This window comes from Calidris pugnax, unplaced genomic scaffold (assembly GCF_001431845.1).
Source record: "Calidris pugnax isolate Ruff unplaced genomic scaffold, ASM143184v1 scaffold95, whole genome shotgun sequence".
Taxonomy (NCBI): domain Eukaryota; kingdom Metazoa; phylum Chordata; class Aves; order Charadriiformes; family Scolopacidae; genus Calidris; species Calidris pugnax.
Genome location: NW_015090885.1, coordinates 5,829,404 through 5,846,081, shown reverse-complemented (window position 1 = coordinate 5,846,081; position 16,678 = coordinate 5,829,404). Strand labels below are relative to the sequence as shown.

Genomic DNA, 16,678 nt, shown 5'->3' with positions numbered 1-16,678 from the left:
AGCTGGGCTTCATCCCACAGTCCCAGCATATGAGGAACAGGTATGTTTTCTCTCATGTTCCTGAAGCAGCAGGGCAATTTAAACAGGTCTGTTCTCTCCCTTGCTGTTTTCAGCCTCTCTGTGCTTTTGTGTGGCTACCTCGGAAGTGAACTTGAGCCATTCTGTTCACACAGCTGCTTTCATCTTGCTGCTAACAGTGAAAGTGACACTGTGCCACCCTGTGTCTGGTAGGAAAAAGTCACCTCATCTAAACTATCTTTAGAATAGGGAAGGCTGTCAGGAATATAAAGAAAAATAGTCAAACATTGTGACAAAAACTATTTTTAATTTAAGACAACTTATTTATGAGTCAGTTTGCTGATTCCCCTCTGTTTTGGGAGCACAGGTTATTGTACTCCTCTGGACTGACTGAGTACTGTGAAAGAACTTCTAGAAATTCTTCAAGTGGGCAGAGACCTGCTCTACATCCTTTCACCAGTTGTTCCTGTAAAGGCAAAGAGACAAAATCACACGTCTCGTGCATTGCAAAAGCCCTTTTTTTTTTTTGCTGATACTGATGCATTCTGCAGCAGGGAAATAAGCTGGCTGAGGAAGAGAGAGGCAGAGGTTCAAAGTCTTTGCCGAAACTCCCACTAGGTCAATAGCCAGCTCAACAGAAAAGATACCTTGGCTACCATGGATATGCTTTAGGTGGCTGACTGTTATCTGGCTTGATGCCAAGACTTGAAACAAGTCTTGGTTCACAGCTTTACATGCATGCACAGCAAAACCAAAAGCCCAAGGTTTAGTAGATGGGACTTCTCCTAGGACCTTACCTTTCCACAGTAAGACACGCGAACAAACCACTCTTTGGTCTGCTGGTGCTGGTACAATTCCAGGATCATATCTGCAGCGTAAGGTGGCCACTTGTGATCAAAGGTGCCCAGTGCCACCAGGAGAGCAGTGAGGGTAATGTCATGAGAAGCATAGAGAATGAGCTTTCTGGTTAAAAAAAGGAAGGGGAGAGGATAAAACCATAAAATGTTAGCTGTGTTCCTCCATGGACAGCCAGATACTCGTGCTACATCTGAGTCTCAGGGCTGGTGTCTCAATTTCACAGACTGCACGCTGCACATACAGTCTGCCTCAGCAAAAGCAAATACGGCACTCATGCTTTCCCTAGCAGATGAGCACACCTCTTTACTCACACGTTCATCGTTTTTTGAACCAGCTTTTCATACTGACAGCAAGTCAGAATTTGTAAGGATCAGGGGAGAGATTTATCCTGTACCTGGCCTTTTCAGCTGGAGATGAGGGATCTACTGCTTCTGTAATGTTCTTCTGTAAGGTATAGAAAAGAGGACCAACGTTCATCTGAAGAACTTCTCTATAAAGGAAGCAGAAATAAATTCCTAGGTTTTAAACTTTCAAATTAAATAATTTTAAATGAACACCTGGGAACCCGCTTTTCTCTTATGAATTGGTAACATATATTGAGTGTAACTAAGATGTAATTCCTATGGTTACTTCTTATTTCAGCAGTTCCATAGCCACCTCAGCGATTCTGATGTGATTGCAGATTGGGAGGGGAGAGGTGTTAACAAGCAGTCTCATGAGGTGTGGCCTACATAAAGGAAAACCTAGAAACTCCTCCATGTTCTCTATGCTATTTTGTTTCCCTGCTTGTGATTTTTGGATGCATAGTTTTCAGTTAGGGAAGATGACTGTAGCTGACTGCAAAACAGCAACCGAAGTGGTTGGTCCTTGGCAGGAAAGGGAGGGAGGGAGGGACTCAAGATGGTGGTGGCTATATTTAAAAAATTAGTTTTTATCTCTGTATTGAATGAAGAGGAGATCTTTAGACAACTTCTGGTGTGAAGAAATTCCTTCTACCTAATGTATAAATCAGTGGGAATGGGGGATGAGTGTGACTGTGGCTCTCCCAGGTGGTATGGGAGTGGGGGAAATTAGTCTTTCCATAGATGAGATCTCTAATACAAGTTAAAGAAAAGGCTGAGGGCAACTGCCCTAATAGTAAAGGTGGTCCTATACCACCACCTGAGAAGAGCTGGTGAATATGGCAGCTGTGAATGAATCTGAAAGGAAAATGGCAGCTAGGCTAGCAACTCAGCCACCTTTCCAAACAACTGTGGAGGAGGTAATTAACTGCATGTAGCAGCAGATTGTTTTGCAAGTAGTTACATGTGTGCAGGGCCTGGCATCACCTTTTCCATTAGTATCAACACTTCTCAGCCCAGCTCTGCAGGCGCCATCCCTGGGATAAGCTTCCCAGGCTGGAATCCAGATTGTAGCTGTGTGTCTGCAAGGGCAGCCTCAGTGCTCTGGCTGGAAGGGTCTCCTCTTCTGCTTTTGCCTTTGACACAGGTTCACTTAAACCACCGTGGCAACTGAGGCGTTCACTGCCTACCTCAGTGGCTTACTACTGCTCCTTGGACCAGGAGGTAAGCCCACATCTTGGCCTCCTCAGTGTGGAACTCCCTCTTCCCTAGCTCGTGTTCCTGACTCAAGGCACTGGATTTTACACTGAGATGGCCAAGGCACAAACCTCATGAGGGGGCAGTAGCCTCTGGTGGGGGAATGCAGGAGATCAGAAAGGACTTCTCTCTGCTGCAGTAAGCTGGTGTAGCTCACCCACGCTGGGAAACTTAAGACAATCCCTAAGGCTGGAGGCATGGATACGGGCAATCACCTTGAATCGACTTCCAGAACGAAAAGCAGCGAGTCCACAGCTCGACGCTCAACTGTCTGCTGAAAGTTCTTCAGCACAGGGCAGCTTGGCAAATTGTGCACCTGGAAGGAGAAGATGCAGCATAACAATAGGGTTTGCCCCTTTCTGAACCCAGCCTGAAAACGCATGGGTGACTGCCCACAGAAAACAGCTGTTTGTGTCACAGCACTTGTACTACAGTATCCATGTGAGGAGTCCCAGGACGGTTTTAAACACACAGACTTGCTCCGGGTACCAAGAGGATGGACGTTTGCTCTTGAGGGAGTGTAACACCTTGAGCTATTCAATCAACAGCCAGACTAATTACCATTAGCTCCAGCAAATAAGAGGTACTAAGTGGGCTACAAATATGAGCAGGTCCCTTCTGGTAGCAGAAGCAATCTGGCTGATGGGTAGCATGCTGGAACCGGGATCAAGACAACTCTGTTAGGTGGTGACTGCCAGAAAAGGGAAAGCACTTTGTAATGGGGTAAGCAAGGGCCAACTGCTTTCTTAGCTCTACTTCATTACACTTGAGATACTGGATTTCAAGCTAAGAACATAAATACTGGAGATGAGTCTTCATCCATCCTAGAGCAAGTCTGACTCCACATCTTGCCTTTTAAAAAGGCCATGCTTTGTCCTCTATGAACTTTCTGGTATCAGTGGGTGTTGGCACTCCGTGATTTCTTCCATATGCGTGGTAAAGGGATGTTTCTTTCTGTGACAGCACAACAGAACTGCTCAGCTCACCTGCTCAGCAAAAATGTTATCATGGAGGAGAAAAAAATCCACAGACTTCTCACCATCAATACCCATCTTCTCCTTAATTGTTTTCAAGTCATCAGAGATACCCGGCTGGTGCAGAGCATTCTTCCACTTATGCCTGTCAGGAAATTAAGAAAACAAAACCAAACCTCTTCACACATCAGACTTTCTGTCCTTTGGATTTTGTGACCCCAGCCCAGTGGAATTGTCTCACATCAGTGAGGGGTAGAAGAGAAGCACCACAGGGATGATACTGAGGGATTCCTGATGTTGGGAGTCTAAGTTACAGAGCGGACAGATGCTATGTCTAGATGTCAAGGATCAGAGCTGGCTGGCTGCTCTCACAGAGGCAGGAGAAAAAATTAAGATGAGATGTGAACACCTCAGAAGTGGTTCTCCCATAAGCAAGAGGTGTGTATCAGTTAACAGATCTGGTCATACTGGAACAGTACAGATCTGTGTCTTCAGGGAGTAGCCTTTAACTGCCTATGAAAGAAGAATGGATAGAAGCTTTGAACTGATTGTTGTATGGTGTGGGAAAAGGGAAACACCTAGATATTCCTCGTAGCTTAAATTTGCCTCCCACTTTGTTAGAAGCCGTTCACCTCCTTACACTGTTTTAAATTTTATTTTTAAAAGTTTAGCTGATAATATCCACACTGGTCATGTACTTCAAGCAAAATAGGTTGCATAGGTTTTGTTTTCTCTGACCCTGATCTGTTGGGAAGGAGATGGGAAAAGTTTAAGTTTGCTTTTTATTTTTTTAGGAACAGCTCTAGTTTCTGTTTGAAAAATGCGTTATAAGTTCTGGTATGGGCAGCCTGTAAGCTGAGGCAGTGCTTCTTATTGCAGTTTAAAAAAATCCCCTCAACATGGTCACAAAACACACCCAGTTGGTGGGCTGAGGGGAGGGAGCAGAAGAGCTTGCAGTTCACTCCCTTTTTGCACAGTTGATGTTACTAGAGGAGGCTGAATGTGCTGCTTCTATGGTCTGTCACCTTACCACTGTCAAGAACAACCCTTTGCCTGCAGAGTCAAGCCTTATATAATGAGCTTCTGCAAGTGAATTCTGACAACTCCTGAATTTTGGACAAAAATATGTTAATGTACAATCCAATCAAACTGTAATAAATTTGCCCCCCTTGTCCAGTTTCTACCCTATGCCCAACCTCGCACAGGCATTTAGAGTACCTGACTCTGCAAACATGAGTGTTCTTACTATGTAGGGTGTTCCTTATTTTACTTCATTAGTCTTTGTTAAGTGTGTTAAGGCTGAGTATATCTCAGTTTCTTCAAGGTATAAATGTGACAGGAATGTTGTAATAACGCCCAAACCAGAAGCTGAATATAAAAAGGAGGCCTAATATGTACATACTTGAGAGGCTGGTTAAAGGATGCAGATGACATTAATTCTGCCCTGCAGCGATGCTGCAGAATAGCTGTACATTAGCTAGTAATGAGCGTTTGCTAGACAGATACTAAATTAAATTGGTCTTCCAAGAAAAAGTCTATTTTTTTTTCCTCTGGTGCCGCTGCTTGGTATGACTCCGCTCACTGAGTATTTTATACAACTAGCTAACCATTCCCAAAGAACGGTAAGTGGCAGGGGAAGAAATTGGGAAATGGGAATAAAACGTGCTGTTTTAAATTACTACTGCTGAAATGAAACAGCAGTGAAATCGTAGGGGGAGGTAGGGCTGGCAATTACCTGCTCAAGCATTTCAGGCGCTGGCAGTTGTTGTAATTGGGGTAGAGGATGTCAGAGTTTGCTTCATCGGTGACAATGACAACAGATCCTGTGGAATGAGAAGGAAGCTTCTGTGATCACTAGTGCATCTGGGTGTCTTTAGACTGGTTTAATCATTCTCACAGTCTTTGTCCTCCAGTCCATTGCTGTCAACTAGCACTTCCCCCTGAGCCATCACCTGCAACACGAGCCACTGTGCTTTTTTCTGTGCACACAGCATTTAATTCCACAGGGATGTCTGCTGTGCACCTTGTAAAACTCTCAGTTGCGTGTTCATATCTTGTTTGTACATGACAAAAATTAGTTTCTATGTTGCGAGGTAAGGAGCTCTGGCAAGTCACTTTTGCCGTTTGTTCCTGGAACAGAATACAGAGGGAGCAGAATCGTGATCTTCAAAAGCCAGAGCGTATTTCTAGGACATACAAGGAGTTGTCAACTGTAGGATACAGCTGAAAGTTACTCCAGATACCAAACTTGTCAAGGATCTTGGTAGTCCTATGGCTGGGATACTTGGGTTTCTCTGAGAAAATTTTTTCAGATGTGCATCTCGTGAACATTGGGTCTGAAACTTAGCCCTCTTGATTCTGAAGCAGGATAATGCTAACCTCCTCAGTAGGTTTGAAATTGCAGCATTCATGGCAACAGATCCAAGCTGAGCATCAGCAGAAGGCTACACAGAGAGAAGGAACAAGCGCCGAGTTGATAAAGAACATAGAAGCAGGAGAGCATGGGGAAGAAGGCCAGGAGTGAAGAACTGGGGAAGAAGTAACACCCAGGAGCCAAGAGTGAGTTAGGATGTGCGAGATACGTGCATCTAGGGAAGACTGAGAAAGGAAAGGCACTGGTCAGAAGCCTCCCCAACCTTCTTTCTGCTGTTGGTACAGCCCAGCTAGCAGGCACCGTGTGGACTCCAGATTCCGGAAAATATTAGTGGAACGGATGCTGAAAGAGAGAAAGGAGTTTGTGAGGGAGCACTTTCTCCTTCATGCGGTCTGCTTTCACTGTGGCTTTGGAAACTTGTGGTGGGATTCATCTGGCCTTGAAAAAATAGACACCTGTATCTGAACTGCCCTTTAACTTCCCTTCAGAGACGGTGGTGATAAAAAAAACAAAAACAACACACCGGAGAGGTACTAATTTGTTATCTCATCCTGAATCAGACACTCCCAGCATTACTGACATAAGCGGCAGAGGTGTACTTTGGTCTCACTGAACTTCAGCTATGTAACCTACAGTGAGTTAAATTGTACTTCAGAAATACCTATTTCTCTTCACTCACCAGAAAGATGCAGACTACCACTGTCAGTGGCTTAAAATCACAAATCTTCTAGGTTGGAAGGGACCTCAAAGACCATCTTGTCCAACCGTCAACCTAACTGACAAAAATAGACACCCACACAACAAACAAAAAGCATCACCATCACTAAACCATACCTCCCAGCACTACATCAACCCGTCTTTTGAACACCTCCAGGGATGGTGCCTCAACCACCTCCCTGGGCAGCCCATTCCAATGGCTGATAACCCTTTCAGTGAAAAAATTTTTCCTAATATCCAGCCTGAAAAAAGTAGGGTGAGATGAATCTTTCCCCGGCGTCCCTCTCAAGACTGCTGGGAAATTGGATGCTTTCTATCAAAGGTGAATTCTAGTACTGGGCATGCCAGGCTAAGCAAAGATGAAGGCCCAGGGACCAGCCAGTCTGCTATACAGCAGAGGTGTGTATGCTGGTCAGAAAGTTTCCCTAGCAGAGGGCTACTCATTAGGAGGGAAGAAGCAGGGGAAGGTCCAGAAGGGAAATGAGACTCACAAAACCTCAGCAGGCCTAAGTGTTGGTGAGAGAAAGTTGGCTTCTTCCACGTAGCTTCTCCTCAGCCTTTCCCCCAGGGCAAACATCTGCTGCATCCCTACTGTTGTCAGCTGTCCTGCAATTGCACCACCCTAAGCGCAAAGAAAAGGAAGGGTCTCCAGTGGACTGTGGAAGTAAACAAGGGAGGGAACATGAAACCACCATGAAAGACAGCCTCACCTTGAATGTGGTCTTTTTGTATCGCTCCTCATGGGGCGAGGGAGGCTGAGGCCCTCCATTGAGGTCAGTCACCATGTAATCAAACTTAGTCTGGGCAGGCACATCTAAAAGACTGGGGTGCCATTCCACCTGCTTAGAAACAAAAAGAACTAACATCAGTGGAAAATGAGGACTTTCAAGAGCATTACTGTTATACTCGTTACAGTGTGCTGCTCTGCCAATAACACAGCACGGATCCAGACAGAACCGATCTCTTCCTACGGCACATACGGGAAGTGATAGGACAAGAGGATGGGCATAAACTTCTACATAGGAAGTCCCATCTAAACATAAGGAGGAACTGTTTCAGAGGGAAAAAATGGAAGAAAACAAAACCACAGATGGTTTCTTCACAGCCCAGAAGGCCAACCATATCTTAGGGCTGCATCAAAGGAAGTGTGGCCAGCAGGTCGAGGGAGGTGATTCTGCCCCTCTGCTGAAACTCCACCTGGAGTACAGTGTTCAGCTCTGGAGCACCCAACATAAGAAAGACATGGACCTGTTGGAGCAGGTCCAGCGGAGGGCCATGAAAATGATCAGAGGGCTGGAGCAGCTCTCCCATGAAGACAGGCTGACAGAGTAGGGGTTGATTGAGGGTGTCAGAGCACTGGAACAGGCTGCCCAAGGAGGTGGTGGAGTCTCCATCACTGGAAACATTCAAAACCCGCCTGCACACGTTCCTGTGCAACCTGCTCTAGGTGGACCTGCTCTGGCAGGGGGGGGGTGGACTAGGTGATCCCCAGAGGTCCCTTCCAACCCCATGTCATTCTGTGATTGACAGGAGCGCTGCAGCTTGGAGAGGAGCCTGCAGGAAATCGGTATGAAAAAAGCGCTGAAGAGCCTCTTTAGCAAACTAGGGGAACCAGCACCTGCCGGCTCAGCGGGCTGCCGGGGGGGGGGGGACGGATGGGTCCCGCCGGTCGTTCGGCTCGGCGCCGGCTGCGACGGGGCCTGAAAGAGCCGGGGCTTGTGCGCGCCGGGACCCCAGCTCCGGGGGCAGCCACAGCGGGGACCCTTCTCCCTGCCGGTCCACTTTAACTCCCTAATTCCCAACGCCTTCCCCCCAAAATTTACAGTGGGCAGTCCCCAACCCCCCCAGCTCCCGGCCCCTCCTCACCGGCGCCGCCCCCGGCAGTGGCCGCAGCGGGGTGCGCGCCCCATGCCGGAACACCACCTGCACCAGCTTCAGCTCCAGGCCCCGCCGCTCCCCGCCGCCCTCCTCCGGGGCGCCGCCAGACGCCGCCGCCCGCCGCCGGCCCTGCGCCCATAGAGCTAGGCTCCCCAGGACGCCCAACCGCGTCCCCCAACCCATGGCGGCGGAGCTCTCGCTGCCGGCGGCGCGGAGGCGGACGGGAAGCGCAGTCCCGTCGGCGGTGCCGGGTAATGGCGGCGCTCGGAGGGCGGACTACAGCTCCTAGCGGGAACCGCGCCGCGGGGGCGGGCGGGCCGCGGGGGCCGCTCTGCGCATGCGCGGGGTGGGAGGGGCCTGTGGCGGCTCCGCCTTGAGGCCGCCGCGGTGGAGCAGCGGGGGGTTGTCTCTGGCCTTGATGTCTCCTCCTCCTCCTCCTCTCTCTTTTTTTTCCTTTTGTAATTTCACGTTTCCGTGGAAGGCGGCCAGGCGGGCGCTCCCTGCGGGCCGACTCAGCGGGTGCCTGTCTGCGCCTTCCCGAGGTGTGTCTGTGGAGAAGTCCCCACGGAATCACAGAACGGGTTGGCTCGGAAAGGAGGACCTTCAAAGGCCACCGAGTCCAACCCTCCTGCAAGGAGCGGGGGCATCTCCAGCCAAATCAGGTTGCCCAGAGCCCCGTCCAACCTGACCTCGAATGATTCCAGGGGTGGGGCCTGTGCCAGTGTTTCACCACCCTCTTTGTGAAAAATGTCTTCCTTATATCTAGTCTAAACCTACCCACTTCTAGTTTAAAACCCCTTGTCCTGTCACAACAGGTCCTGCTAAAAAGTCTCTCCCCATCTCCTCTTTGTGAAAAATGTCTTCCTTATATCTAGTCTAAACCTACCCACTTCTAGTTTAAAACCCCTTGTCCTGTCACAACAGGTCCTGCTAAAAAGTCTCTCCCCATCTCTCCTATGGCCCCCCTTTAGGTACTGGAAGGCCACTGTAAGGTCTCCCTGGAGCCTTCTCCAGGCTGAACAACCCCAACTATCTCAGCCTGTCCTCATGGGAGAAGTGCTCCAGCCCTCTGATCATTTTCGTGGCCCTCCGCTGGACCTGCTCCAACAGGTCCATGTCCTTCTTACATTGAGGGCTCCAGAGCTAACACTGTACTGCCGGTGGAGTTTCAGCAGAGGGGCAGAATCACCTCCCTTGACCTGCTGGCCACACTTCTTTTGATGCAGCCCTAGGATATGGTTGGCCTTCTGGGCTGTGAAGAAACCTTCTGTGGTTTGGTTCTCTTCCATCTTTCCTCTCCGAAAGCACATTTGGCCACCAGAGTGGTGTGATTAGGTGGAAGAGCCTGTGCTGGTGCTTACCAGCGCATTGAATTTAGTAGAGAGGGAAGAGCCTGCAAGGAGGGAGAAGGTCCCTGGATTCCTCCCCATCTGGCTGCTAGTGCCCTCCTGTTAACAGCTGTTGATTAAGAGGGAAAGTTTGTGGGGGGGAGGATGCTGTGTTCAGCTCAACTCTTATATGGAACAGCCAGCCCTATGCAGTGCTTTGGTCTTTTAGTCCACCTGTGTGGGTGTTGCATAAGTAGCAGAAGAAATTTGCCTCCCATCTGTATCTAAATGACAACATTTTGCTGACAGAGAGTAGAGCTTCTTAATCCTGTAGCTTGTTTATCTCCCCACCTGTACTCGATCACCCCGTTAACCTCACCAGCAAAGATTTGCAGTTGGTGTTAACGGTGGTGCTGGCATTTTCCACTGTGAGTTTGCTAAATGAAGTCTTTTTCACTTTAGATGCCCAGGTGCAAACACCTAGTCTCGTCTGGCCTCTATTTCCCATCACAGCTTTGGGAACCAACACAACACTGGCATTGGCAGGGCTGGAGATGAGCTGCAGCAGTGAGGTGGGTGAAGGTATAGTCCTCCCTACATAGCTGACCTGATGTCACTTGGAGGGGTTCAGGGTAACGTTGGAGCTGCCTCTTGGCAGCCCCTGGCAGCACTCGGTGAAGCTGTCACACGGTAAATGTGAACCCAGTGCCTGGAGGTGCACGTTCCACTCCTTGTTTCTTCAAACTGTTGCTTCTCCTTTCCTGGTAATGCTGTGGAGGAACAGTGGATCTGTACAAATTAACTCTTAAATGTTATTTAGCGTCTTTTTAGCATACTGGCTAATAACTTTAAGTAAAAGCTAGAGAGCTGGGCATTCATAAAGCCTTTCTTGGACATTATAAAGGAATCGATGGGTTCCTGACTCGGTGGTTCCTAGGAATGGTTCAAGGCTTGGTGGTGACATCACTCTTGCATAAGTAGTTTATCAGGGAATAAGCAGTTCCTTGTTCCTTAGACCGCATCTGCTTGACTTACATTTATTAGGGATGGCTGTGTTCCCCCTTGCCTGCCATCCTGCCTCCATATGTATGTTATAGGCCCCAGTATTCCTTTTCTTATAGGCTTGGGTCTCTACTTTAGCCAGGATGTCTTTATCCTTCCCCTTTCTTCCCACTTGTGCTGATGGTTCTTGGTGCCCTCCTTTCTGTCTCACCCCCATTTCTCTTTACTCTTTCAGGGTATCAACATTTTAAAACTCTCCAAGGAGATCAGGGAAAGTTTTACAGAAATTTGGGGCATTGATAGAAGCTATCAAAGTTATTTTTCTGTCTGTAAAGATCAGTTCTTTATTTTGCCCATAGACAATTGCAGACCTGACTGCATTGCACTCTCTGTCCCTCTCTTTCTTTTATTCCTGTTTGGAAGCAGGTGCTGTCTGTTGGGAGCTGGAGCACTCCCTGAAACGCTGGGACTGTTGGAAAGTGATCTTTGAAAGGTACCCCACCAGAAAAATGCCATGAAGACAGGGCCAAAGGGAGTGTCTACAGTAGATGAGGCCTTCAGGAAAGCTACTGAGTAGAGACTACTGAAGGGAGGTGTTGGTGTCTCTGGGCCCTCATGAAGTGCCTACAGTTCATTACAAGAGTAAAAGAGTCCCGCCTGTGCTTCATTACTGCCCTAGTTTGGAGTATCCTTTCTTCTGGGGAAGGTATTGCCTTTATTTCTAAGACTTTGTTTCCTGCTTGGTCGGAAATGTTCAGGTGTGTTGCCTGCCTGGACTCTGACCTTTCTGGTATCTGCGCTTTTCCTTTGGTCTGTTGCCAATGTCACGCCCTGGGTGACACAGAGGGTGAATGTCAGAAAGCTGTACCTGACACTCGATTCTGGGGCTGACATCACAGCTGCTGGCCTGGCATCAGCAGCCCTCTACACCAGCAGAGACCCTTTGCTTGTCACCATTGAATTAAAAAATTCAGCACCTACAGTAGGTGCTGGCAGCCTGTAGGCTGCCTGTGCTGTCTGGGGCCAGCTGGGACAGTGAGGATGAGAAGACACGGTGTCCCTGTCCTCAGTGTACCCTCCTGTCCCATCTACCTCTCCTTGGCTCCCAACTGTCATAGAACCACAGAATGGTTTGGGTTGAAAGGGACCTCAAAGATCACCTAGTTCCATCCCCTCTGCTATGGGCAGGGACATCTTCCACCAGACCAAGTTGCTCAAAGCCCATCCAACCTGGCTTTGAACACTTTAACATCTTGAACACTGTCCCACTTTCCATTTTTTCTACTTCAGGCAATTAAAGAAATCCTGGAAAGAGAGACAAGACTGTTTCTTGCGATGTTGCCCCTGCAAGAAAGAGGATCCCTGTGTGGATACAGGTGGCACGAGTGCCCAGCAGGTCTCAGGCTGGGAAAGCAGCTCAGCCCAGGCTGAATGAGCGAGCCTGTAAACATCCGCTTGGCAGACCCAGGATCTCCTGCTCCCAGGGGGGACTCACTGGAAACTCATCTATGACCCTGTCACCAGGGCGTCTCGGTGCTTGCCAGACTTTCAAGGCAAGTATCCTCAAACCATTCTGGAGTACAAAAACCACGTTACAGATAGAAATCTGTGGCAAAGACAACTGAATAAGTTGCCTTATGTTGGGAGAAAGACCTGGTTCTAGAAACCAAGACCCTGGTCTGTCAATTCTGAGGATGCCTTTATCTGTCCCTTAGGAGCAGTGCCCAGCATTGATTCAAGCAGATCTCATAGGACCTCTGGTTGGAGGGGTGGTGGCAGGAGGCACCAGAGGAGTCACAGGCAGCTGATGGGTGCAGGGACTAGGACAATGGTGAAAGAGCAGTAGGGGAGAGAGGGTGGTGACCTGCACAAAGGCCAGAGGGAGGAACTGCTGCAGGTGGTGAGAGGTTGGCACAGCCACCAGGACATGTGGATGGGGGAATTTGGTGATGATCTGGTGTCTCTCAAAGCAGTGCTGTTCTGAAAGGGTTACTTCAGTTTGCCGAGATTAGAGTATACGAAACGCAGAGGCGCAAACCAGAGCAGAGAGAGAAGGAAAAAAATATTTCAGAAGCCAAGAAAATAACAAATGGAGGAATCAAGCCTAAATCTTGTGTTGTGGGAGGGTGAGGGGGACAAGGATGCTGGAGGGAGAGGGAATAGGAAAATATTGTCAGTGGGAGGGAGGGAAGGAGGAAGAGAGCGAGAGGTGAAGTGATATAAATGAGCAGAGGTGGAACATGGAAAGAAGGTCACAGTGAATTCATTTCAATTTCCATTCAAATGTTACCCTGGGAAAAAAACCCAGTTCGTGTGAAGCTGTGAAGACTGGGACTGCAGGGTTCCTCCTGGGGAGACTTGGCTGCTGCCAAGCAGCATTACTGTTGAGATATATTTTAGAATATACCATGCCACAGCAGGTGCATGCAATTAGAGGAGAGCTTTCCAAAATAGCAGGCGGCTGTCAATTTTTTAGCAAATGGTGTTGCCCTTTTTTTTCCTTTGTCCAACTGTGTAGAAATTTATTCTAAGATGCATCGTCTTTACAGAAACATTTTCAAAGGACCCGTTATTTTTACCCTTCTGTTGCTTTTTGTGACCAGACGAGGAGCAGAAGGCTATTCCAATGGCCATTGTGGGTGAGCTTTGTTTCACTAGCTTTAGTTAATGAACAAGCAACTTTCAGGAAACCTTCCTTTCTGAAAGCAGAGGGCTAATTTCCTCCTGGCTGGAATTTAACCAAATTACCACGATTGCTACCTTTGTAAAGTATTACTATTGCTATCATTTGCCTTTTTATAGTATTTCACAAATGTATCATGCCTTAGAACACTCCTATATGGTAAGTTTGCCTTTACATCCCTATTTTCTACATTGATAAGGTATGCGAATGACTATCATGATGATATTTTTGTTCCATGACGTGGTTTGGAATTAAATAGCATTTAAAAAATACCCACCAAAGAAACAATTTAGCTTGATGAGTTCCAGTGTTTTATTATTTCTTGGACTAGACACATGCCTTCTCTCTGAACAAAGGGCTATGGTTGCTGTGGTGTAAATCAGATGTTTACCATAGAATGTCTGCACAGTAGAGACACAAGTAGAATTTGGAGACCCCTTGGGTAGGTGGGGCGGGGGGAGGTTCCTCCTGAATGGTAGGGGTCAGGAAATAGACTCATATCGCCTTGGCTTCTTTGGATCCTTCCCAAGTCCTTTTTGCTCAGTAAGGGGAGTGGGCTGGAAGTGTTCTCCTACAGCTCTGTGCAGCACAGGCTGCAGCTGTGCTGGGAACCTGGCAGTGATGCTGGCTGCTGGAGGAGGGTGGCATAACCAGGCTAGTGTGACTGCCCAAAGGGAGCCACGAGCCGCTCGTGCCAACCATGACGTCTCCAGGTCCCAGTCCTGTGGGGCACATGCCTACTGTGGGGCAGCTCCGTGACCTGCGTGGAGCATGGGGAATGTGTCCCAATGGCCATGTCCTTTGCTTGCCAGAACCGCTGCTGGGAGGGTTATCTGCTGCTCTGCTCTAGCACAGAGTGTTTTCCTACCCTTCCTAACACCCCTTCGACTCCAAAATGTTCCCATGACTGGCTCTCTAATTATTAAACACAATTAAAGTGCTGCTTTTCACTCTGGTCTCTTGAAGTGACTATGGCTACTGAAATCTCAGGTGCTGCAACTGGCAGGTCTCCACTCTTGGAACATGGACAAGAATACATGTGGTATTTGTGTTCAAAATCACAGGCTGCTTTACCCTGTGGCCAAAAGAGCTTTTGCCGGTCCCTATTGTAGTGCTAATGATGATATCTCTGTGTCCTGCAAGGACTGGTGACTACAGTGGCTATTATAAACAAGTCATTCTGGGCATTTAAGCTGTATTCCGTTCACAAAGAGCAGGAATTAGTTTATAAGTGGTTCAAGTGTGCTGTATTGCTTCCTGTGGAGCTGTATCACTCTTGTCTACTCTGCTCTGTCTGTCGTTATGAACCTTGTAGCCAGCTGCTTTGTGAGCAAGGCGCCTGGGGAAATGGAAGGAATGTTTCCACTCCTAATTTCTATGATCCTTTGGGGTGGAATCGGCAAAAATAAACTTCTAAATCCCACCACAGACCAAGCCCTCCCCGCGAGTCACCATTCGTGGTACAGTATACAGATCTATGCAACTTGTCTCCTTTTCTGCATGCTTTCACATCAGCAGTTTCCCTTCCAGCAGTGAAATGGTGTGTGTTGATGCTTGCAGGTCATAATTTTCTTTCTGAATTCCTGCAGGTTATGTGGGACAGTCCTGGAAGTCAGCATCATGGCGTTTAGAGTTGGTACCCTGAGGACATTTTCGGAGATTTTCTTCTGTGGATTTTAGAAACAGGGTATCAGACAGTCAGTTGTTTCATGTCCCTTTTGCCTGCGACCACATGATTTTCCTTCTTTTTCCTTTTAAATTACAGTCTTGGGCATTTGGACACTGTCGGTGTGGCAGTGGGAGAGCGGCTGTGTGCTGGGCGACATACCGATCGTGTGAAGGTTCATCCCCTGCCCTGTAACCCAGCACAGAAGATGTGCTCCCTGCCTTCTGTTTTGCTTTTGTTCGAACTTTGTCATCCTAAACTGGATGATGCCTACAGCCATCTGCTGCATTTGGTAGTCTGCGGCATCATGCAGACTCAATTATGCGCCTCTCTGGGATAACAGCAGGCAAGTCTTCTCTTCCACCTCGAAAGAGTGTTTTTCCCTTGCAAATGAAGGCTGAGATAAGTAGGAGCCTCCAGAAGCAAGCTGGATAAGCTGTTCCCAGCCACCTCAAGTGGACTTTCCATGTCTGCGTGGTGGAGATGTTGGTGCAGGGGGGGAGCTGCCAGCCTTTCTCCGCAGCTGAGATGCTGCATCTTGGGTCTCAGCACGCTGATGTGGTGGCAGATGTGCTCCCCTGTGGCAGCATTTAACCATTTGGCACTTTTAATCTTTACCATCTCCTTTTTTGTTGTTTTTGTTTTTTGTTGTTGTTGTGAATATATATTACACCAAGTGGTTTGGGATGACATGACATTAAAGGAGATGGTGCGAGTGTAAATCACAGTTGCTTTTTTCTAAGCGTCCAGCAGAGAAGGGCTATGAAGAAATCAGGGTGAGCCCTACGGTGGGTTCCTAGCAAAGTTGTTTTGTTATGCTTTTGTTCTCACACAGAAGTGACTGAGTAATAGGCTTTATGTGTTTGATACAACCTGTGACCTCAGTCTTCATCCTGTAGTGGGCTGGGGAGACCTAACTGGAATCTGGGGTAAAATGTTATCCTTTTATTTTACTGCAGGCTTAGGATAAATTTTGAGACTCCAGGACTGCTTCCAGTTTTCTTCTCTGTCTGCCCTGCAGGCAAAGATGGACCTGATGGGTTTCAATACATAGTCACACAGGCTTACTGTTGGAATCCTTCTGGGCTGTCCATAGCATCCTGATCCTTTTTCTCTTTCAGTATATGTTGTTATATGAGGGTAAGGGTCAGATCAAGTGGTGGAGAGCTAGAAGAGGGGACATAAACCTCATCTCCAGGACCCATGCTATTTACATTCAAGACATTTCTGGCCCTACCAGCTGTTCCATGTGTGTTATTTTCAGAAGGGCAATAATCCGCGGGAGGTCAGGAGGGTGGAATCGTGTGAATACGTCGGGTGAAGGAGATCAAGACGCTTGGAAGTCCTCAGGCCTTGTCATGACGGGGAGTCGGGATCCCAGATGATTATAGCTTGGAGACTGGGAGGACTCAAGGGGAGTTCTGAACGTGTTGCTTGTATGGCTAGGAAAGGCTGCTTGGCCGGGTGTTTGTTAGCTGTTTTCAAGAGTCATCTGTGTTTACACTGCTGGCAGGACCACCTGTTCTTTTTTTGAACAATAATATATATATGTGTGCATGTGTGTATATTGCTGCATTTCTGC

At 48.0% G+C, this 16,678-nt stretch overlaps 1 protein-coding gene across 2 annotated transcripts; it reads right to left on the bottom strand.

Moving 5' to 3' along the window:
- Nucleotides 1-305: 305 nt before the first annotated feature.
- Nucleotides 306-8,668, bottom strand: ACP6 (acid phosphatase 6, lysophosphatidic). 2 transcript variants are annotated; one of them, XM_014947116.1, is made up of 10 exons: nucleotides 8,406-8,668; nucleotides 7,250-7,381; nucleotides 7,031-7,161; nucleotides 6,085-6,164; nucleotides 5,184-5,271; nucleotides 3,461-3,593; nucleotides 2,690-2,790; nucleotides 1,271-1,366; nucleotides 816-981; nucleotides 306-484 (listed from the first exon to the last, which is right to left on the bottom strand). In XM_014947116.1, exons 1-10 carry the CDS (start codon nucleotides 8,598-8,600, stop codon nucleotides 350-352), a joined length of 1,257 nt encoding a protein of 418 aa, XP_014802602.1. In that variant the 5' UTR covers nucleotides 8,601-8,668; the 3' UTR covers nucleotides 306-349. The 2 variants fall into 2 exon arrangements, with proteins under 2 accessions (XP_014802602.1, XP_014802603.1); XM_014947117.1 differs by having other exon boundaries at nucleotides 7,250-7,378.
- Nucleotides 8,669-16,678: the final 8,010 nt, after the last annotated feature.